Here is a 20,757-nt window from a genome sequence, read left to right as displayed (position 1 = left end):
TCTCTGTTCTCAGATGCTTTTATTCTGTCCTTGGGAGGAGCATTGGTAACATTCACGATTGTTATAGCAAGATGACAAATGTGACAATCTGAAATACTAAGGGATGGAAAGAACTTAGTCTACTTTTCTCAGCTCGTTAGATATATGATTTGACTGCTTATGTACTGGGGATTTTGCGACCCATTATCGACTATAGATTGGGTAATGCAAGGATAATGCACTATTTTGGTATGTGTTCAATACTGTCTTTCCAATACTTATTTCTGTTGTATGGGCCTAAAGGTTCTCCACGTGAAAAACACAAAGTTTTGTAAAAACAAAGTTGTGCATTCTTCTGAATGCTGCTTAAAATTTGAAATGTAAAGACATACACTATAGGCAATGGATCAGAGTGGCTTTTTATACTTTATATATTTATTCTCCAAAACAACATACAATGTTAAGGTTATAATTATTCACCCATTTATACAGCTGGGTAATTTAATGGAGCAAGTAAGGGTAAGTACCTTATTCAAGGGTACTACAGCAGGAGGTGGGGCTCAAACCTGTGACCTTCAGATCCAAAGTCAGTAGCACTAACCTCTACACTCCCACCTGTCCCATTTTATAATTCTGTATTGAGGAGCTCTTCTCTGTTGGTCCTGAAACAGAGTCATAAATGTTTCATTAATATATTTCATCTAAGCAGTTCTTTGTTCCAACAAGTAAGTATTTTGTCATACAGCTGGAAATGTAGTCTCGTTGGTATCGTACTGGGTGGTCTCTGATCATACCATTTTATTGCAGAATGGGACTTGATTACAGTGTTTTACTTTACATTTACATTACATTTTATTCATTTAGCAGATGCTTTTCTCCAAAGCGATGTACATCTCAAAGAAAATACAATGTTCATTACATTAGGAGAAAGACACAGTTGCAGATATGTGATTTTTAAGTGCACTCAGTTTCTTTCCACTTTATGCACCGATGTTCACACAAGTAACTGCAAAAAACTCAGAATATAGATGATTCCTGATCACCTTGCTACTATTTTTTTTGAGGTACACAAACATTTCAGTACATCACAGGAGTAACTGTGTAAAGCTTTGTTGGGGAATGATCATGAAGTTATGGTGCATGAACATTTACACCTTACATGAGCTTAAGAGATGATGGGTGAAGTGAGTCTGGAAGAGGTGAGTTTTCAGACTGTTTTTTAATGTGGACAGAGTTTCAGCAGTTCTGAGTGAGAGGGGGAGGTCATTCCACCACAAAAGAGCCAGCACGGAGAACCTCAGGGCTTTACCTTTTGTGTGCGGGACCACCAAGCAAGCAGATGTGGAGAAGCGAAGGGGTCTGGCTGGGGTGTAGCGGTTGATCAAGTCTTGTAGATATCGGGGAGCAGTTCTACTGATGTATTTGTACACAATAACCAGGGTCTTGGATTTGATCCGGGCAGCTATAGGAAGCCAGTGCAGAGAAACGAGTAGAGGAGATACGTGGGAACGCTTTGGGAAATCAAACACAACTCGTGCAGCAGCAGCTTTCTGTATCAGCTGTATAGGTTTGATGGCAGTAGCAGGAAGACCACACAGGAGAGAGCTGCAGTATCCAGACGGGATGTCACCATGTCCTGGACAAGTAGTTGAGCAGAGTCAATTGTGAGGTAAGAATCAGAATCAGAATCAGAACGAGCTTTATTGCCAAGTATGTTCGCACATACAAGGAATTTGTCCTGGTGACAGGAACCACCACAGCACAGACAGAATGACAGTGACAAGACACAGATGAGAAGATAGAGCACGCGAGCAAGGGACAAAAAATATTAAAAAATATAAAGTACCCAATATACAAAAATAGTACAAAAATAGTCGCTAGATACAAATGCAAGGGAGTGTAGGAGAAATGTGATCAATAGTTATAAATATAAATAGCATTATGTATTGCACGGTTTACTCTCTAGGTGAGAGATTTAGGTGTTCATGAGGTAGATGGCCTGAGGAAAGAAACTTTTCTTATGCCTGGCTGTCCTGGTGCACAGTGCTCTGTAGCGCCGGCCAGATGGCAAGGGTTCGAAGAGGAAGTGGCCTGGATGTGAGGGGTCTAGAATGATTTTGCTCGCCCTTTTACTGACTCTGGACGAGTGCAGTTCTTGGAGAGCTGGGGGGGATGTGCCGATGATTCTTCCAGCAGTCCGAACTATCCGCTGCAGTCTTCTGATGTCTGACTTCGTAGCTGAGCTGAACCAGACAGTTATAGAGGTGCAGAGGACGGACTCAATGACTGCAGAGTAGAATTGCAGCAGTAGCTCCTGTGGCAGGTTGAACTTCCTCAGCTGGCAAAGGAAGTACAACCTCTGCTGGGCATTCTTCACAAAGGAGTCTATGTGGAACTCCCACTTCAGGTCCTGTGAGATGGTGGTGCCCAGGAACCTGAATGACTCCACTGTTGCCACAGTGCTGTTCATGATGGTGAGTGGGGATAATGCTGAGGTGTTTCTCCTGAAGTCTACGATCATCTCCACTGTTTTGAGCGTGTTCAGCTCCAGGTTGTTATGACTGCACCAGACAGCCAGCTCTTGGACCTCCTGTCTATAGGCAGACTCGTCGCCATTCCGGATGAGGCCGATGAGTGTGGTGTCGTCTGCAAACTTCAGGAGTTTGACAGAGGGGTCTTTAGCGGTGCAGTCGTTGGTGTACAGGGAGAAGAGCAGTGGGGAGAGCACACATCCCTGGGGGGCTCCAGTACTGATTGTGCGAGTTTCGGATGAGAATTTTCCCAGCCTCACTATCTGCTGCCTGTCTGTCAGAAAGTTGGTGATCCACTGACAGATGGAGGTGGGCACAGAGAGTTGGGTTAATTTGGACAGGAGGAGGTGTGGGATGATGGTGTTGAAGGCTGAGCTGAAGTCCACGAACAGGATTCTCGCATAAGTCCCTGGTTTGTCCAGATGTTGCAGGATGTAGTGCAGTCCCATGTTGACTGCATCATCCACAGACCTGTTTGCTCGGTAAGCAAACTGCAGGGGGTCCAGCAAGGGTCCAGTGATGTCTTTCAGGTAGTCCAACACCAGTTTTTCAAGTGACTTCATGACCACAGATGTTAAGGCGACAGGTCTGTAGTCATTAAGTCCTGTGATCTTGGGTTTCTTTGGGATGGGGATGATGGTGGAGCGTTTGAAGCAGGAAGGAACTTCGCACATCTCCAGTGATCTGTTGAAGATCTTTGAGAAGATAGGGGCCAGCTGGTCAGCACAGGTTTTTAGGCAGGCCGGTGAGACACCGTCTGGGCCTGGTGCTTTCCTTGTCTTCTGTTTGATGAAGACCCGACGCACCTCCTCTTCGCAGATCAAAGGTACAGGAGGGGGGGAGGTGGGGGTTACTTGAGTTGTTAAGTGATTGGTGGAGAGAGGGTCTGAATGGGTGTAGGGTGTGAGGCAGGGTTTATCAAACCTGCAATAAAACTCATTCAAATCGTCGGCTAGTTGTTGAGTTGACACGGTGCCGGGGGGTGGTGTCTTGTAATTTGTGATGTCTTTCATGCCTTTCCACACCGACGCAGGATCATTGGCTGAAAACTGTTTCTTCAGCTTTTCAGAGTAGTTTCTCTTAGCCACTCTGATCTCCTTTGCCAGTGTGTTTTTGGCCTGTTTATACAAGACTCTGTCCCCGTTCTTGTAGGCGTCTTCTTTGGCCTGACGAAGCTGTCTGAGGTGTCATCCCATAAGGATGGATCCTGTGGCTGTTATGCTGGATGTATCTGCAGGTCCAGTTTGTGGCTTCGATGTGCTGAGAGAGAGACAGATTTGAGTCAATCGTCACTCCCAGACTCTTAGCCGAGGAAGTTTAAGTTTACTTTAAGTTCAACAGTGATACTGTATTTATATAAACTATTCTATAAGCTTATTTTTTCATACTAAACTTTACATTGTCTGATATGGTGACTGTGGAAACCGTTGATCTCACTAATAATAATCTTGTTACCTTTAACAAGAGCTAAATATATGAAGGTTTTTTTATTACTACTTTTGTAGCTTATTGGTTGGTTATTGCGAGGGTAATTCAAAAAGTATCTGTAATGCTTTAACTTTTTTTTTTTTTTTTAAAAAAAAAAACCAGCATTACTGTGAATACTTTTGACTTACCCTTGTAGTTCTGTGAGCTTATACCCCTTTTTAACAAGATACTTGCCATTTTATAGCTGTCACTCCAGGAGTTTGGAGCTGGAGAAATCTTTCAACCAAATGATGCAACTGGAGAAACAAGTTTTTCTCAATGGATTTTTTTAATCTTTGTACAATGACAGATCGCTGCAAAACATGACCGTGTTTTTGAATGGAGAAAGTTTCTTCTCAAGCTCAGCAGAGACGGGTCTGGGGCATCAGAAACAAAGAACAGTCATTTGTCCTGCAAAGGAAGTCTCTCTGGGGTAGGACTTGTCTCTGAGATTTTTTTCTATGAAGTTAAAGTTTTTTCTTTTAAATCCCATATTCGATAGGCCATGAAATGATTTCAGCTCAATACAATGATACACAATTGCTAGAGAACGCATATCACCCTGACTCAGGGTGATACCACATTTAAGTATAGAAAAACACAGGTATGTATTACCAAGAATGTCTGTAGTCTGTCTTGCACGCATTGTTTCATGTTGGGATGGAGAAACCCATGCATCACATTTATTGTCCATAAACACAAATCATATTTACTGTATCTACTGCTTTCCTGAGATCTGACATACCTTAAAAAAGTGATCATTTTTACATTTATACTTATAAAGTCAACCTTAAACATTCAAAAACATCTGTGTTGTTTTCTTTGGACAGATAAATTTATCAATGGCTAGATGTATGAACTATTATGCCCATATATGGCATAATGGATTATGAGGAAGTATGTGCAATATATGTTTAAGCAGGAGTACATGGATATTACCTTGCTTGGTGAATGAAAGCTAATGGTCCACAACAGCCCACTGCATAGTTACATTATACCTCAGGTTTTCTAAGGCCTTATTTTACTGACCACTTATTCTAGCCCGTCCTGGTCTCAGTTATGTCAGTATTATTACAAGTTTTCAGGGCATGATCCAATCTGATCATGTCAGAGCCCTTGAAAGAGACACGTTCGGGAAATCTGCAGGAGAGTTTGGTCGTCTAATGAAGGGGTGAAATGCTGATGATGGGGATTAGGAAAACATAAAATCAAGGTCACAGCAAGATGCACACTGCATCTTCAGAAGAATGAAGAATGAGAAAATTACATTAAAATCAGTGCGGTAATGTCATTTCATGTTGAAATTGTGCTATGAAATGAAGGTGAAGAAAAAGGGCATTATGTGAATATGCTTTATTAAAATTCTATGTTGTAATTAAAGGATGCAGCAAATATGACAACCGCTATCAATTTTTATATTGCAACTTAAGAAAAAGATATTCCTTTTTGGCATTGATCAAAACAAAAAGGCACAGAAACACAATGAAAACTGAAAAACGCTACAGAATTTTCTACATGTTCTCAATGAATGCCAGTGAGCCAGATGCTGTACTCAGAAAGCCTTCTTGTACATTCTTACAGTTTCTTAACCATCCAGTGAGATGATGAAGACACGACTAGTGTCTCAAATACCAACTCTCCCACGTATGTCTCTCGGCCACGCAATGTTTCACAGCGCGGCTGCGCTAACATCTTACAAGTAGTTTCCCTCCATCAAATGTGATCAGATGCTGTGCTTTTCCCACATTCTTCACCTTGCACTACGACTTCCTTTGCCTGACATCATTTCATCACAAAACACAGTTTGTTTGACTGTCTGTGACATTGAGTGTTTGAGTAACGAGTTTTTGTACAATGCACATTTCTGTGTTAATCTTTGCAAAGAAAAGAACATGGCAAGACCAGATACATATTCCAGGAAATATGAAGCTGTCCTCTGACAAGTGTCCAACAGTACAGATGTGGCCTTCTCTCAATGGAAATAAGGCTGTAAAGGTCCATTTCCTGACTTTTGCTGCCGAAACGGAGAAAAGGGCTGATTGCTCACATGGTGCTGATAATTCAGTCCAACAGAAAGAGGCTGGACTGCTAAAAACAGGTTAATACAGAAGGATCTGCCAGTGTAAATGGCGAACAGAAGCTTGACCTGATTGTGAGAAGAATTAGAGGTAGAAGGTGGAAAAAGGTAGAGGGCACAGCTAGGGTTGGTGGGAATGTAGCGGGAGCGAGGACCTGAAAAGGGAGCATCAGCAGAAGCATTGGCGGTCACTCTTGGTGACCTCCTCAGAGGAGTGTACCATGTTGGGCACAAACCCACTTTTTACTCCCTCCCAGCCATCCTGGATAGCGATGTCACCGCTCTTGACCAACTGAAAGATGTCCCGTGTCAGGTCCGCAAAAGCCCTCTCCACGTTTATGGCATCGCGGGCTGATGTCTCCACGTAGCGCATGCCACAGGCACCAGCCAGCTTCTCAGCTTCCTGCTGGCTGACCTGCCTCTGTGCCTCCAGGTCACACTTATGCCCCACCAAGAGGAAGATGATGCTGTGTGGCTGAACGTGGCTGCGTGCCTCCTCCAGCCAATTGGTCACATTCTGGAAGGATCGTCGGTTGGTGATGTCAAAGAGCAAGAGCCCACCCACTGAGTTACGGTAATAGGCCCTTGTTATAGACCTGAATTGTAGAACACAGGAAAGAGAGATTTTTTAAGGATAAGATGCTGTTGAGTTGAGAAGAAAAAGTGTGGTACAAAGGGGAAGTTATGGGAGAAGGTGAAGAGCCCTATCATAAGACAGGAGAAGAGATGAACTGAAAAGGATGCAAAAGAAGAATGAACAGGTAAATGAGAGCTAAATGCAACAGAGTTCAAGAAAAATAGACTCGGTTCTATTATTGGCTCTCATAGGACAAAAAACAATATCTCCTAATATAAGGGCTAATATATCTTTTTGCTCATTTTTATTTCCACAACGGGTGTTTTATTCACTGCTTCCTATGTTCCTTACTGGAGCAATTCAGGGTAAGTACTTTGCTCAAGGGTATTACAACACTTCTAACTGCACAGTGTCCATGTGCTTTGCAGAGAGAAAGACATAGTCAGTGATCTTGTCAAGTTTAATTCCTTATATCATAAACATGCACAAGCCAAATTTTCTATGCACCTCCATCCAGTGCTTCCTGGATAGACTCTGCACCTCTATGACCCTTCACTGGACAGGCCTTTGCTCATAATAAATTGATAACAAAAGACAAGTTAGAAGTAATTATTATAAATTATAAATGAACAAATTAACTACATCTCCATTTAAGAACGGTCTCAAAACTCAAACTCAGAACTTCTGGATTCACTTCTCCCCTGATCTCAAAAGTGCAGGATAATGCCTGTTTGTTAAATAATGTTTTAAATGTCAGTTAGTTTAATAATGGATAAACCATTATGCAGCTATTTGTGTGATATAAATGTTTATGTTTAATAATTTTGTGATTAGAAATTGTTTAATAATGGATAAACCTTTATCCAGCTACTTGTGTGATGTACAGCGGTTCATATGGTGGAATGTGACAAATTAACTGTACTCTAGAATCACGTGTCTGCATCCAAGTCTCTTCCTCTGTTGATGTACTGCACTCATTGTATTTTCTCTGAGATGTACGTTACTTTGAAGGAAACTGTCTGCTAAATTAATAAATGTAAATATAATTATAAATATATATTTTTACAAATATATGTAGGAATATGCTGGTGCTGTGTATAAAAAATGTATGTACGAAAAAATAGGTGACTGTGGGCTCTGTAAAACCACCTGCTTTTGGAATTTTAATGAATTTTTTTCGTCTGGGAATCACTTATCTTTTTTTCCATTAGAAACAATGGTAGTTCACCTATCTGGGTGATTTCATGGAACATATTTACCCTGAGGGGCCACGGTGGTGCAGCAGGTTTGACTGCATCCTGGTCTCTGGTGGGTCTGGGGTTCATGTCCCCCTTGGGGAGCCCTGTGATGGACGGGTGTGTTCCCCCCCAGCCTTGTCCCTTATGTTGCTGGGTTGCTGCAACCCCCACTTGGGACAACAAGCAGTTTCAGACTATGTGTATGTATTCACCTTGCTACATGGAAAAATATAAAGAGAAATGAGTTCAATGTGACAACAGAGTGAAAGGTAAGATGTGAAAAGAATGCTTGGGTTGAAGAAACACTCAGTTACAGAAAAGATTTGTTAGCACTTCACCTACTGTAGTTTTCTCTGAACAAAACAAGCCTTACTGCACAAGTGCTTCTTTCTTGTAGACAACCGAAAGCCAAGAATAATTTTTAGGTAACTTTTAAGGAAGCTCTGAGTGACTTTAAGCTGTGTTCATGAAGAGGATGGGGTTCTTTGGTAACTTTTCCCACACATGTCAAGCTTGTCATCCAAGTTCAACATTATATCTGTTTATTAGTCTTTCAGCTGTCATGGACAAAATGATCAACTGAAAATGCTCTATTAAAACTTCTATTGTTTCACTTGAAGTCAACAAACACAAAATGTAAAGTTCACAAGTGTACCTGAATCTTTCTTGTCCCGCAGTGTCCCAGATCTGAAGTTTAATCCGTTTTCCCGGCTCTACCTCGACCAGACGTGAGAAGAAATCCACCCCAACTGTAGGATCAGACACTTGGGCAAAGTGTCCCTCGGTGAACCTCCGAATCAGACACGACTTTCCCACCGTAGAATCGCCAATAACAATCAGTCGGAACTGATACAGCCATATTGCTTCCATGTCTCTCTGAGTCTGGTAAGAGACATAAAGCTACCGTCACCAGGAAAAAACTCTTATCCCATTTACCATGCCTCCCATTTTCTATGCACAGTTGCCTCCCTGAATTTGCTGAGGGTAAAGTGTGAAAAAAAAAAGCACTGATCTTGAAGTTAATAGGTTCAACATCTCCCAAGCAAATATTTCAAACTTAGAAGTGAATTCTTTCAAATTACTTAGTGCACAACCTCACGTTACAGGACGAACAGGGCACATATTTCAGAGCTACATGGTATCCATTACACAAGCCAAGTTGGAACACGAACACACACACACACACTGGTTGCAGCCGCTTGTCCCAAGCAGGGTCGCGGTGAGCCGGAGCCTGACCCAAATCCACAGGGCGCAGGGCTGGAGGGGGAGGGGACGCACCCGGAATGAGACACGAGTCCGTTGCAGGGCACCCCAAGCGGGACTCGAACCCCAGACCCCCCCAGGGACCACGCCACCACGTCACCCATCCAAGTTGAAACAATAAGGAAAATGAGTTTAAAATGAACTAGCTATATTCTTCCAGAACACTTTCCTGTTAATATAATAATCCTGTTGCCTGGCCTACAAAACAGCACCTGTCTTGTCTCTTTAGTAGAAATAACTCATAGCTGACAATTGAAACACTGCCATATTAATCTTCAAACAAATCAATAAAACAATAGGTTATATCACAATAAATTAAATTAAAAATCTTTTTTTTCTTTCATTCATATGTACACAAAGTTTAAGGTAATGGTTTCAGCTTCATATACAAACACTTAATGAGGCAAATATCTTCCCAATCATCTATCATCACACAAAGATACTTTAGAAGAGAAATACAGTGAAATTCACTGTCAAAATGGTTTAAGAAAAATATTTAAGAAATATTTATTTAATAATTGAAGAAAAATATTGCTGATTTGTACCATCAGCAGGACAGGCTACTATAGTACAGTACTGTACTGTGTGTAAAAGGCACACCTGTAATTTGGGTTCAGAACTGTCATCCTGAATTTCTCATTAACACTACCTCGGTTATTTTGTTTAGACCAGTTTTTCCAGTAAAATTACAGCGCAGAGGGCTTATGTTGGGGTTAGAAATGCTGAGATCCATATCACACAAAGTGATGGAAGCGCATAGCAAAAGGTACATTTTGTGCTGAAAAAGGTCCAGTATGATGAACCACGAAAGCCACATTTCTAGCGGTGAGTCTATCTGCGAATAGCCCCATGCAATGAATTGCCCTTCATTGTTCCTATTTAGCTGGAGAAGTGTCCTAGGCATGAAACGTAATTAATTATAGTGAGGAAAAACAGCACACTCTTTTGTTTGTAAACACCATCTAAGTTTTTTGGGGATTATCGACTGCAGCAGTCCCAACCTTTGGCCTGTCTATCCTGACTTCGGATAGTGGGTGACACCGACCGACCTGCTGTGTCCACAACACATTGATTGCACATGTACAACTAAATACATTAAATGGATTTCCGGAAACACATTCTATCTATCTATCTATCTATCTATCATTAATGAATTCATTCTGCCAGGGGTTGTTGTGCCAGCCAGGCTTTGTAAACTTGCTGCTGCTGTCACCCTGAAACGATCGGATTTTCTCACGTAACGTCAGAAGCGGTTGTGAGACAGATTTATTATTTTTATGGTACATTGCTTGTAGTATTTCGCGGCCCATTGTGTTCTCTGTCGGCATGACTTTGTTCATCTAAATGAACCAACGTAGCGGTCCAGGTCGGCGGCCTTTGAGTTTGAGCTCAGGACTGGTGGGACTGAACGCCCTGTTTATTATACGACAGCAGCATCATGACTGATTCCGTAAAACTGTAATTAATAAAGAAGAGTTTTTCTCTTTACCGGTTTGGCTACAGCGTCACACGACTTCATATTCCTTCATTCCACTGATCCTCCGCAAGACATCATATACGAAATGGGAAAATACTACTGCTTTTTACGGAAAATCTCATCTCGCTACTTGTCAGCCTCAGGAGCTCCGAGCTGCGCCGCAGCTGATCGTGCTTCATTCACATATCGTATTACTGATAAATTCCGTTACTCCCTGATCCTAATCATGTTTTTCGTTATTCCGGGGACTTACTATTTCTCACTTAAAGGATGGAAAAATATTTGGTAAATTTTATGATGAAACTCCAACAGTATCAGCATCATACAGTCTCGGCATCCATCACAGTCTGACTCATCCCGCATCAGCAGCGCTACCGTAAAACAACAAAGAGCCCTGCAACCTAATTTCTCTAGTCCCGAAACAACGCGGAAGCGGTACCGTAACTATTATTGTATGAGGGGTTTTAAATTTCGACATCTTTTGACGTCATTTCAGACTTACCGTAGTTTATAACAAACTTTTGATAATCCCCTACAAATACTAATACGATCGTGTATACAATATCAAAGTTTGGCGTTTTATTTTGCAGCATTTTTGCATGGATGTCTCGAGTTTAGACACAATCGAGTCAAGCCTAGGAACGTGGGAATGCGTGAATAGAGCCCTACAAGTCTTATTCTCAGACAACTTTTGTGTGGGGAAAACGTCAGTAAAGCGTTTTGTGCACCTGCTTACTGACATTTCTGAATCTGAACATCTAAAATGAAAAGTCCAAAAGTTGTCCTTCCAAACTCATAACTGCTGAATCCCTCTTGAACCTTCCAGAAGGGTCTCGAAGCAAACATCTCTTTGATTCACTCCTTTTCGGATTTTCTATTCTCTGTAAATGATGTACATTATCATCTGTAACACACACCCATTAAGTCAGTACACTGACTGCTGCTGCATCTAATGTTATTGTTAGTGTTTGTATCGCTTTTAAATTTAAAAAAATGTTGCAATCTCTACGAATTCAACATGGGCTTCCCATAATACAGAGACTATGCCGGTAAATGACAAAGTCTACTTCGTGAATCGCATCTCTCCGTCGTAACGCACTTTTAAAAAGCGTCCGCTAAATAAGTAAATGTAGTAGATGTAACGTTAGTGTCTTCCTCTTCATTAATCGGACTTTAGATCCAGCTTTATTCAGTTCAAATGATTCTTGCTCGGCACCCAAAGGCTACGTACTGTACTGTAGCTTTCAGGCTCAAGTCGGAGGTCTTCGTAGTGCAAACTACAGACAACCAAGTACAAACTACAAATCCCATGTTGCACCGCGCTGCCGTGCTACTTATGGGTGTGGTTTTCGCGTGCTGCTGCTGCTGAACAGCGACATTGACTTGGGAGGCGAGTCGTCGACAGTAGGGAAGGTTGCGGTCGTGTCGGAAAGAGGTTGTTGTCTTAGACTCCAAATTACTCTTTGGCCTCTAATGAACGCGAACGGAATAACGGGGATGAGAATGTTGCAAGAGAAGAATTTAAGACATACAGAAGAATTTAGACGTTCCCGGCGGTGAAGAGACTGAACTTCACTTGGGGGCGCGCGCACTGACTGAGATTCTCGGTAATAATACGTTACGTTATGATCCATGGAGGCGAACAATGATTACAATGAATGAATGAATGTCAGTCATGTGCTCGCGCTCGCTGTTCACGGTTAAAATCTCTTCTTGAGCTTTTCCGCCAGTTTGAGGCGACGACACTCACTCAGGGGAAGGGAAGCGGAAGGCGCGCGACCCTCGGCGACGACACCTCACATCGATCGATGCAGCAGGAGCACGAACATCTCTTCAAGATCCTGGTGATCGGAGACATCGGCGTGGGCAAAACCTCCATCATCAAGCGCTACGTGCACCACGTTTTCTCGCAGCACTACCGCGCCACCATCGGCGTGGACTTCGCGCTCAAGGTCATCAACTGGGACCAGAGGACCGTGGTGCGTCTGCAGCTGTGGGACATCGCCGGTAAGCTCTCTCTCTCTCTCTCTCTCTCTCTCTCACACACATTATATTTATCAGACGCTTTTCTCCCAGCGACTTTTAAATGAACTCTGTGTGTAGTGTTACCAGCCCTCACACCTTATGTATTCACCAGGGTAACTTTACTTACACTGCTAGTACTGTACACATTTACATTTATTCATTTAGCAGATGTTTTGTCCAAAGCGACGTACATCTCAGCGAAAGTACAATTTATGCATTACATTGATTAAGAGAAGGAGACATGGCTGCAGACATGTGACTCAAGTAAACCTAGTTTGTTACCTACCACTTGCTGCACCAAGGTTCATCGTTCCAGCAGGTGCATAAAACACAGGCTAGACAAATCCCGATACCCTTCCACCAATTTTTTTTTTTATTTTTAATAAGATACACAAATGAGCAGTACAATATCAGAGTAATGGCTGAATAAAAGTTGTATCTGGGGATGCTTCTGGAGTTACAATGCGTGAACAGTCACACCACAGATGATATGAAGAGGTTTTGGGCAAAGTGGATCTGGAAAAGGTGGATTTTCAGACCCTTCTTGAAAGTAGACAGAGTTTCCGCACTTCTGAGTGACAAGGGAAGGTCATTCCACCACAACAGAGCCAGAACCAAGAACCTCCGAGCTCTGCCTTTCGTGCGCGGGACCACCAAGCGAGCAGAAGTAGATGAGTGAAGGGGCCTGGTTGAGGTGTACCGGTTGATTAAGTCTGGTAAATAGCTAGGAGCAGTTCTATTGATGCATTTGTACACAGTAACCAGGGTTTTGAATCTGATTCGGGCAGCTATAGGAAGCCAATGCAGAGAGATGAGTAGAGGAGATACATGGGAGCACTTTGGCAAATCAAACACAACTCGTGCAGCAGCATTCTGTAGAAGCTGCAGACGTTTGATGGCAGTAGAAGGAAGACCACACAGGAGAGAGTTGCAGTAGTCCAGATGGGAAGTCACCATGGCCTGGACAAGTAGTTGGGCGGAGTCAGTAGTGAGGTAGGGACGGATCCTACAAATATTATGCAGGATGTATCTGCAGGACCGGGTTGTGGCTTCGATATGTTGAGAGAATGACAGACTTGCATGAATCGTTATTCCCAGACTCTTAGCAAAGGAGCTAGGCAAAATGAGTGAGTTGTCCAGTTTGATCGAGAGGTGGTGACAGGAGGACAGGCCAGCTGGGAGGTAAAGAATCTGTGTTTTGGAGAGGTTGAGTTGGAGGTGGTGATCGTACATCCATGCAGAGATGTCCAACAGGCAGGCAGCAATGCATACGGAGATGTCTGATGCACCAGGTGGAAAGGAGAGGAAGAGCTGGGTATCATCAGCATAGCAGTGGTATTTGAATCCATGGGAGGCTATGACCGGACCGAGGGAGGAGGTGTAGATGGAGAAAAGATGAGGACCCAGTACCAAGCCCTGTGGAACACTGGTTGAGAGAGGCAGAGGAGAAGAATGAGAGCTCTGCCAGACTACTTCCAATCAGTGGACCTCACATGCTGTGGGTGAACCTGAACAGCATGTCATTGGACTGTAGGAGGAAACCAGACCACCTGGAGGAAACCCACACAGAGTGAGCGGGGATTGAACCCACAGCCTCTCGCACCACCCAGACGCTGTGAGACCAGAGCACTACTCGCTGTGCCTCTCTCTCTCTCTCTCTCTCTCTCTCTCTCCGTTCATCTGTCCTGGTTGCAGCCCCTGTGCTGTCATCTCAAGGTTCTGGGTTTGAAACCTTCAGCTCTTGTCCTTCCCCTTCATTGCACTACTAACCCTGAACTGATTGAACAAAAACACCCTTCTGTCACAAACGTATAACTTGTTGTAAAGTTCTTTAGCGTAGTGCTTGGAGCCGCTGCCTTTGGACTCGAAAGGTTGTGGGTTCGGATTCCACTTCCAGCTGTAGTAGCCTTGAGGAAGGTACTTACCCTAAATAGCTCCAGTAAAGTTACACTGATGTGTAAATAATTGTCGGTAACTTAACATTATAAGTCATGCTGCAGAAAAGCATTGGCTAAATGAATAAATGTAAGTGTACGCGCTAAAATGAAAGATTGTATAAATTGTTGAAAGAAGGTGTTGAAAAAAATTTTGGCCTTAAGTGGGTGAAGATATCAAACGCTGTAAAGATAACGTGACAGTAGTTGGGTATGTAGGGCATCATAACGCATTTGGTAAAAGTCCCGTTGTTACACCGCACATGTTTGTGTGTCCTGATCTGTATCCAGCCATCCTTTCCTTGCCTCATATATCTGCTTAATCCATTCTTCTTATTCCTCACTGGAATGAGCAGCCCTGCTCTCTCCCCCCCCCAGGACCCAGTGCAAATGCAGGAATGTGTCTCGTGTTCCTCTCTTCTGGCCTCATGCTCATTTTGGTATCACATGAGTAACTCTGTGCCAAGAGCTTCTCTCCAGCCTCCCTTTCCTCGCTCACATGAGGCTTCACTCGTGCTTTCTTCCTCCATCTTGTTCTCATCATCGTTGTCTACGCGACTCCCCCCCCCACCGGCGCTCTTAAATACAGATTCTGCTCCTTCTTTTGTCGTCGTCCCCCATCCTTCCCGGTGTGGTGGCGTAGCGGGTTTGGCTGGGTCCTGCTCTCCGGTGGGTCTGGTGTTCGAGTCTGGCTTGGGGTGCCTTGTGATGGACTGGTGTCCTGTCCTGGGTGTGTCCCCTCCCCCTCCAGCCTCACACCCTGTATTGCTGAATTAGGCTCCAGCTCCTCACAACCCCGCTCTGGACAAGCGCTGTCAGACAATGTGTGTGCGTTTTGTCCCCCCATCCCTTTTTCAGTAACCTATTTCCCTATCAAGATCACGGTTGTCCGTAGATCATCCCGAAAACATAGGGCGTGAGGCAGGGGGCAGGGTACCCCATGGATGGGATGCCAGTCCATTGCAGGGCAGTCACAAACTCGTTCACCCACTCACCCACTCGCAAAGGGCAATTTAGAGTCACCAGTGCACCTGAGACATGTCTTTGGACTGTGGGAGGAAACCAGAGTGCCCGGAGGAAACCCACACAGACAGGACCTGTGAGGCGTTGGCGGTAACTGCTGAAGCTCTGTCAGCAGTCGCGTAAAAGGCGCGGTGTTCGTGACGACTCCGCGGGCCTCATGCAGACGCTGTGTCTTTCTCAGGGCAGGAGCGCTACGGCAACATGACCCGCGTGTACTACAGGGAGGCCGTCGGGGCACTGCTCGTCTTTGACGTGACCCGCTCCTCCACCTTTGAGGCGGTGCTCAAGTGGAAGGACGACCTGGATGCCAAAGTGAGGCTGTCCAACGGCAAACCCGTCCCCGCTGTGCTGCTGGCCAACAAGGCGGACCAGTCGCGCGAAGGCCTCTGCTCTCAGCTGCCCAAGCTGGACTCGTTCTGCAAAGACAACGGCTTCGTAGCCTGGTTCGAGACGTCCGCCAAGGTGAGGGCGAGGTATGAGCGGGTTGGGGGAGGGCAGGGCAGGTGCATTGTGGGAGCTTTTCCTTAGCGTTGGGAGAGCAGCACAAACGGAAACAATGTTGTGCCGTTAAAGAGTCTGGTGCAGATGTGCCAAAAACATGAAATGTTTAGATGCGTTTGTGTGTGTGTTTTAGCGACTGTGATGAGTTCAGTGTGACGGCGAACTGAAGTAAGTCTTTGCTGTGGGAGAATTTCCTGCTTGTGGGTACACGTGACTGGACTCGCAGATGTTCCTTCTTTTTTTACGCCAGCTTGACTTTTCAAGGGAAGCCGCTCTTTTCGCTCTGAGCTGGAAGTTTGCTGTTCACCGTGTTGTGTGTCTGGTTAAGGTATTGTGCATGCGTGCGTGTGCGTGTGCCTTCACACTCCAGTGAGTGTTGCACAGAACTTACATGAGGAATGTAAACAGAATTTTTGCACCTCGCTGCAAAATGACTTCACTTTCTCAGGGATTCAGACCCTCAAAGCCATGGTGTGGTACTTTACTACGAGTTACTGCCCTGCTCAGTGTAAGTCGGGCCTGATTTCATTGAACCTGATAGTGTGCTGACCTCGAGTGACTTTTTTTGGAACTTGATTTGTCATTAAAAAGTCGTCGTTTTTATCGAGTGCATCGATGTACAGTAACCCTTTCTTTTTAACGCCGCCTGTACACGTTTGCACTTTGCGTGCGTCGTGTGTTTGTCTGCGCGCTAATCTGACGCTCGGGTCCCGCTGCGGTCCCGCCAAGCTGCGTGTCGGGGAGACGCAGGGTGGACATGCTCGGCTTTACTGCACAGCTCCGGAAGCCAGCGCAGCGAGGCCTTGACTGGAGTCCGTCGGCAGCTTCGCTCTAATCAAGTGGAGCTCCGAGATCTGCTGCGTCAGGACACAGCCGGGAGCAAACGCAGACGGGTCCATCGTCTCCTGGGCTTTGATTCGTGGCCCGAATTTAAAAATTAAGAGCTGCTGTAAGTGAATGAACAGCTCTGGGTCAAAAGATGCGTTCAGTTCCTGAACAGGTGCTGAAACGCACGCGTGCACACGCATACAGTATATATCTCTGCCGTTTTAGATTCCGGGAACAGGAAATAAAAGGATTTGATTCTCTTTAGGAATGAGTTACTTTATTTACCCCCTTGAGACCTTTGTCATTTTTTGTCCACTCGACACTTTTTTTTTTTTTTTTTCTTGTATCCCCCTATTGTGTTTGCTGCAGTGCTGAGTCCTAACGCGTCTTGCAGAAGACGCATGTACAGTATCTGTGGTAAAACTTTGGGTACACTTGTTGGAAACTACATATTTATTTCATCCCAGAACATGTAACAAGTAACGAGTTTGATTAGGAAAAGAACGACTGTGTCATCCTACCTCTTAGTGTTAGGGTTGGGCCACTGGGGTTAGGGGTTAGGGTCTGGCCTTTAGGGTTAGGGTTAAATGCCAAGTGTTAAAGGTCAAGGGTTAGGGGTTCGAGTCAGGCCTTTAAGCCAAGACCACTGAAGTTTTTACCTTTTTTGTTCAATTTCCTTTCTCTCATGTAGGAGAACACCAACATAGACGCAGCAGCGAGGTGCCTTGTGCAGAACATCCTGGCCCATGAAGAGAGCACTGATGCTGAAGTGGACCCAGATATGCTGGTCCTGCCCAGCTTCAACAACAATGCCAAAGAGAGGGGCAGCTCGGGTTGCGCTGCCTGCTCCACCATCTGACAGCAGGGCTCCCAAACGGGGACTGCGACATGAGGGAGGGCCTCAGGGATTGGGGGGGGAGACAGACATTGTATAGGAAGAGTGACTCATCATGTGTGCGCTGGAGGGACCATTTTCATGGCTCTTCCTGGTTAATGTAACGAAGAAAGACTCTCATCCAAGTACAGACGGACTCCTACAGCGCAGATTCGCCTTCGAGTCTTAGATATGTCATGTGTGGACTGTCTGGCTGCACTGCAGTCTGAGTCCTGCTGCTCAGACTGTGGTTTGAGTGTGAGATTCAATATGTGCGATGCGGAGGGGAGTCCATCAGTGAGACATGTTCCATTTGTGTGTGCGGCCTCTTCCCTCGGCTTCCTCACTGTAAATGTGGCATTTTACCACATCTTACACGGGGCTACACTGTGAGGATTTTTTTGTTTAATACGTAAAGCAAAATTGGAGCCTCTGTACTTTTTCCATGTGTAAGAAATTTGTTTCTGTTCGTTACATGAGAAGAAAATAGAAAAATGTGCAAAGAGGAACAACAGGACACCCTGAAACAAAACCTACAGTCCTTTGCATTTGTGTTTAAATAAGCAAGGGTAAGTCAAGAGGTGTCCTCAGTAACGTTTTAACATTTTTACAGTCATTCTTGCATCTGCTTGTTGACTCACCCTTGTGCGTGCGTGCGTCTCTGGTTAGAACTTCTCAGAATTTTGCTGTCACGATGACTATGATTTTACCTACTTGCTTTTGTCTGTGTGGAACCTTCTTTTGTTGAGCCACAATAGACAGGCCAAGAGCCAGAAGCTGTCACTAAAAGGTCCAAATGCTGTCACCTGACAGCTCGTCCCTCCTGCGTTGGAGCTCAACCCGAAGCTGTTACTGAGGCTTTTCGCAGTGTGGCGTTCATGGGGATCTTCCTCTAGGTTTGGGCCTCATGACAGAGCGTGGCTAATGGGACAGCGGAGGATCGTGCTGCGTGGCCTCAAAAATGCAGAATAAAGTTGTCAGGCTGTAAGGAGAAAGAACCACAGTCGTCTGCTTCCTTTAACATGGTCGGTACCACAGTCCTGTGTCTCACATGGGAGGACAGTGTCCCGCCAGCCGCTCTGCAGAGATTCAGAACCTGTCTCTTCTGTCCAATGACCCAGTATTGACCCAGTAACCCACATGGAGCTTCAGCTGAATCTTGTGAGATTTTAATTGATGAGGCTGCAATGCATTGAAATCATGACTAATTTAATTTTGAAACAATGGCATGTTTTGTTATTAATGTACTGGTACAGCTCCATTATCAACATTATGGAAGTAAAATCCATGGTAAATGTGTAGAATTTAAAATTATAGTGAAGTTCAAGTTGTAAGACTAGCAGATGCTTCCGTTTACCAAGTTGATGTCCGAATTCTGTCATCGTGTGTGTGCGCGTGTGTGTGCGCGTGTGCGCAGGGACGCTTGAGAATGTTTTAGAGGCCAGTTGTGTGTTACTTTATATCTAGCCTTATATTAATAGCCAATGAAAAATTAGTTTATCAAAATATTAAGCTTGTTCTGCCGTTATGTGCATTTTCTATATCTAAGATGTTACAAATTCACTGTTTAACATGAGGGGGGTGTGGTGGCACAGTGGGTTGGACCGGGTCCTGCTCTCCGGTGGGTCTGGGGTTTGAGTCCCGCTTGGGGTGCCTTGTGATGTCCCGTCCTGGGTGTGTCCCCTTCCCTCCAGCTTTATGCCCTGTGTTGCTGGGTTAGGCTCCAGCTCCCCGCAACCCCGCATGGGACAAGCGGTTCAGACTGTGTGTGTGTGTGTGTGTGTGTGTGTGTGTGTGTGTGTGTGTGTGTGTGTTTGTTTGTTTGTTTGTTTGTTTGTTTGTTTGTTTGTTTGTTTGTTTGTTTGTTTAACATGAATATTTTAAGAAGAATATTTCAGCTTATATTAACTTTGGATGTATTATATGTATGATTATAGATATTCATTTCACCAGTACTTTAGAATAAAACATTACTACTACAGGTTCACTTTTTTTTTTGTTAAAATAACAAGAATTTTATGACTTGTTAACCTGAATCTTTATTAGCCTGAAACGAGATGAATGCTGAATAGATATGGATATGAAATATGGTACGCAAAAACTTAAAAAACCTGAGCCTGAATTAGGTGTACTGTATTATAAAACAGTACATACAGTAAGTAAATATATTACTTTCTCCTCTCAAAAGCCACTTCTCATGTTAAGACTGCAAAAAATCACCAAGATGGTCCTGCAGGTTTTCCACAGAAAGTCCCCTGGACAGTTTTCTCTTCCTATCCACGATGTGCGAGTTAGCCGTGATTGGGGGGCTACAGTGATGGCTTTTCTGCCTGTACAGTTCTCATAGTAAAGGGGATTGCAAATGTACACTATTACCAATATTATGCAGAAATTGTGCAGAACATAGGAGCTGGAATGGATGGATACCAGTGCAATACTTTTTTCCCATACAAATATTCTTGTTTCACCATAAAAGTAGACTGTATAAGAACTCAATTAACATACTTTTAATAATAAGGCCAAAAAAGTGTTAAATGACTTTGTTGCGGGGTTACCACACGCAGTTATCTCAGTTGCAGGGCACCAAGTTAATGTATGATCATTAGAGATCGTATTTATTCAAGGAGCCAGTTGTTCAGGCACATTTTCATATTTATGTGTGGTTTGTGCCACTTTCCAAGATGGAAAGGCTTTTGTAAAATCTGGCTTTTATTAAAAAAAGACCTGCTTTTAACCTCAAGTCCTGTGGTGTACGGGGGGAGGGCACAAGCAGGGTACAAGCTATTGCCATGGACACACCTGGCTGAGTGGCCCAGTCCATCAGTGGGTGGTGCTGTCCTCTCAGCAAAGTAGAATATTGCGCTAAACTAAAATCTGGTATTGAGTCTTGTATTAACATCATATTTCCAAGTACTGTATTCACATGCAACTGCGGAAAGCTGGTAGCGTAGTAGTTGGAGGCG

At 44.1% G+C, this 20,757-nt stretch overlaps 2 protein-coding genes across 6 annotated transcripts; one reads left to right on the top strand and one right to left on the bottom strand.

Moving 5' to 3' along the window:
• Nucleotides 1-5,499: 5,499 nt before the first annotated feature.
• LOC108934078 (ras-related protein Rab-39B-like) lies at nucleotides 5,500-10,942 on the bottom strand. 2 transcript variants are annotated; one of them, XM_018751583.1, is made up of 3 exons: nucleotides 10,622-10,942; nucleotides 8,525-8,751; nucleotides 5,500-6,650 (listed from the first exon to the last, which is right to left on the bottom strand). In XM_018751583.1, exons 1-3 carry the CDS (start codon nucleotides 10,649-10,651, stop codon nucleotides 6,224-6,226), a joined length of 684 nt encoding a protein of 227 aa, XP_018607099.1. In that variant the 5' UTR covers nucleotides 10,652-10,942; the 3' UTR covers nucleotides 5,500-6,223. The 2 variants fall into 2 exon arrangements, with proteins under 2 accessions (XP_018607099.1, XP_018607100.1); XM_018751584.1 differs by having other exon boundaries at nucleotides 10,863-10,938.
• Nucleotides 10,943-11,960: 1,018 nt separating this feature from the next.
• Nucleotides 11,961-19,273, top strand: LOC108934094 (ras-related protein Rab-38-like). 4 transcript variants are annotated; one of them, XM_018751607.2, is made up of 4 exons: nucleotides 11,961-12,216; nucleotides 12,340-12,616; nucleotides 15,773-16,053; nucleotides 17,612-19,273. In XM_018751607.2, exons 2-4 carry the CDS (start codon nucleotides 12,418-12,420, stop codon nucleotides 17,777-17,779), a joined length of 648 nt encoding a protein of 215 aa, XP_018607123.1. In that variant the 5' UTR covers nucleotides 11,961-12,216; nucleotides 12,340-12,417; the 3' UTR covers nucleotides 17,780-19,273. The 4 variants fall into 4 exon arrangements, with proteins under 4 accessions (XP_018607123.1, XP_018607122.1, XP_018607120.1 ...); XM_018751606.2 differs by having other exon boundaries at nucleotides 12,328-12,616; XM_018751604.2 differs by having other exon boundaries at nucleotides 11,961-12,616.
• Nucleotides 19,274-20,757: the final 1,484 nt, after the last annotated feature.

The sequence above is a fragment of the Scleropages formosus genome, chromosome 4, assembly GCF_900964775.1.
Source record: "Scleropages formosus chromosome 4, fSclFor1.1, whole genome shotgun sequence".
Classification (NCBI taxonomy): domain Eukaryota; kingdom Metazoa; phylum Chordata; class Actinopteri; order Osteoglossiformes; family Osteoglossidae; genus Scleropages; species Scleropages formosus.
This window is presented reverse-complemented; position numbering and strand designations above follow the sequence as displayed.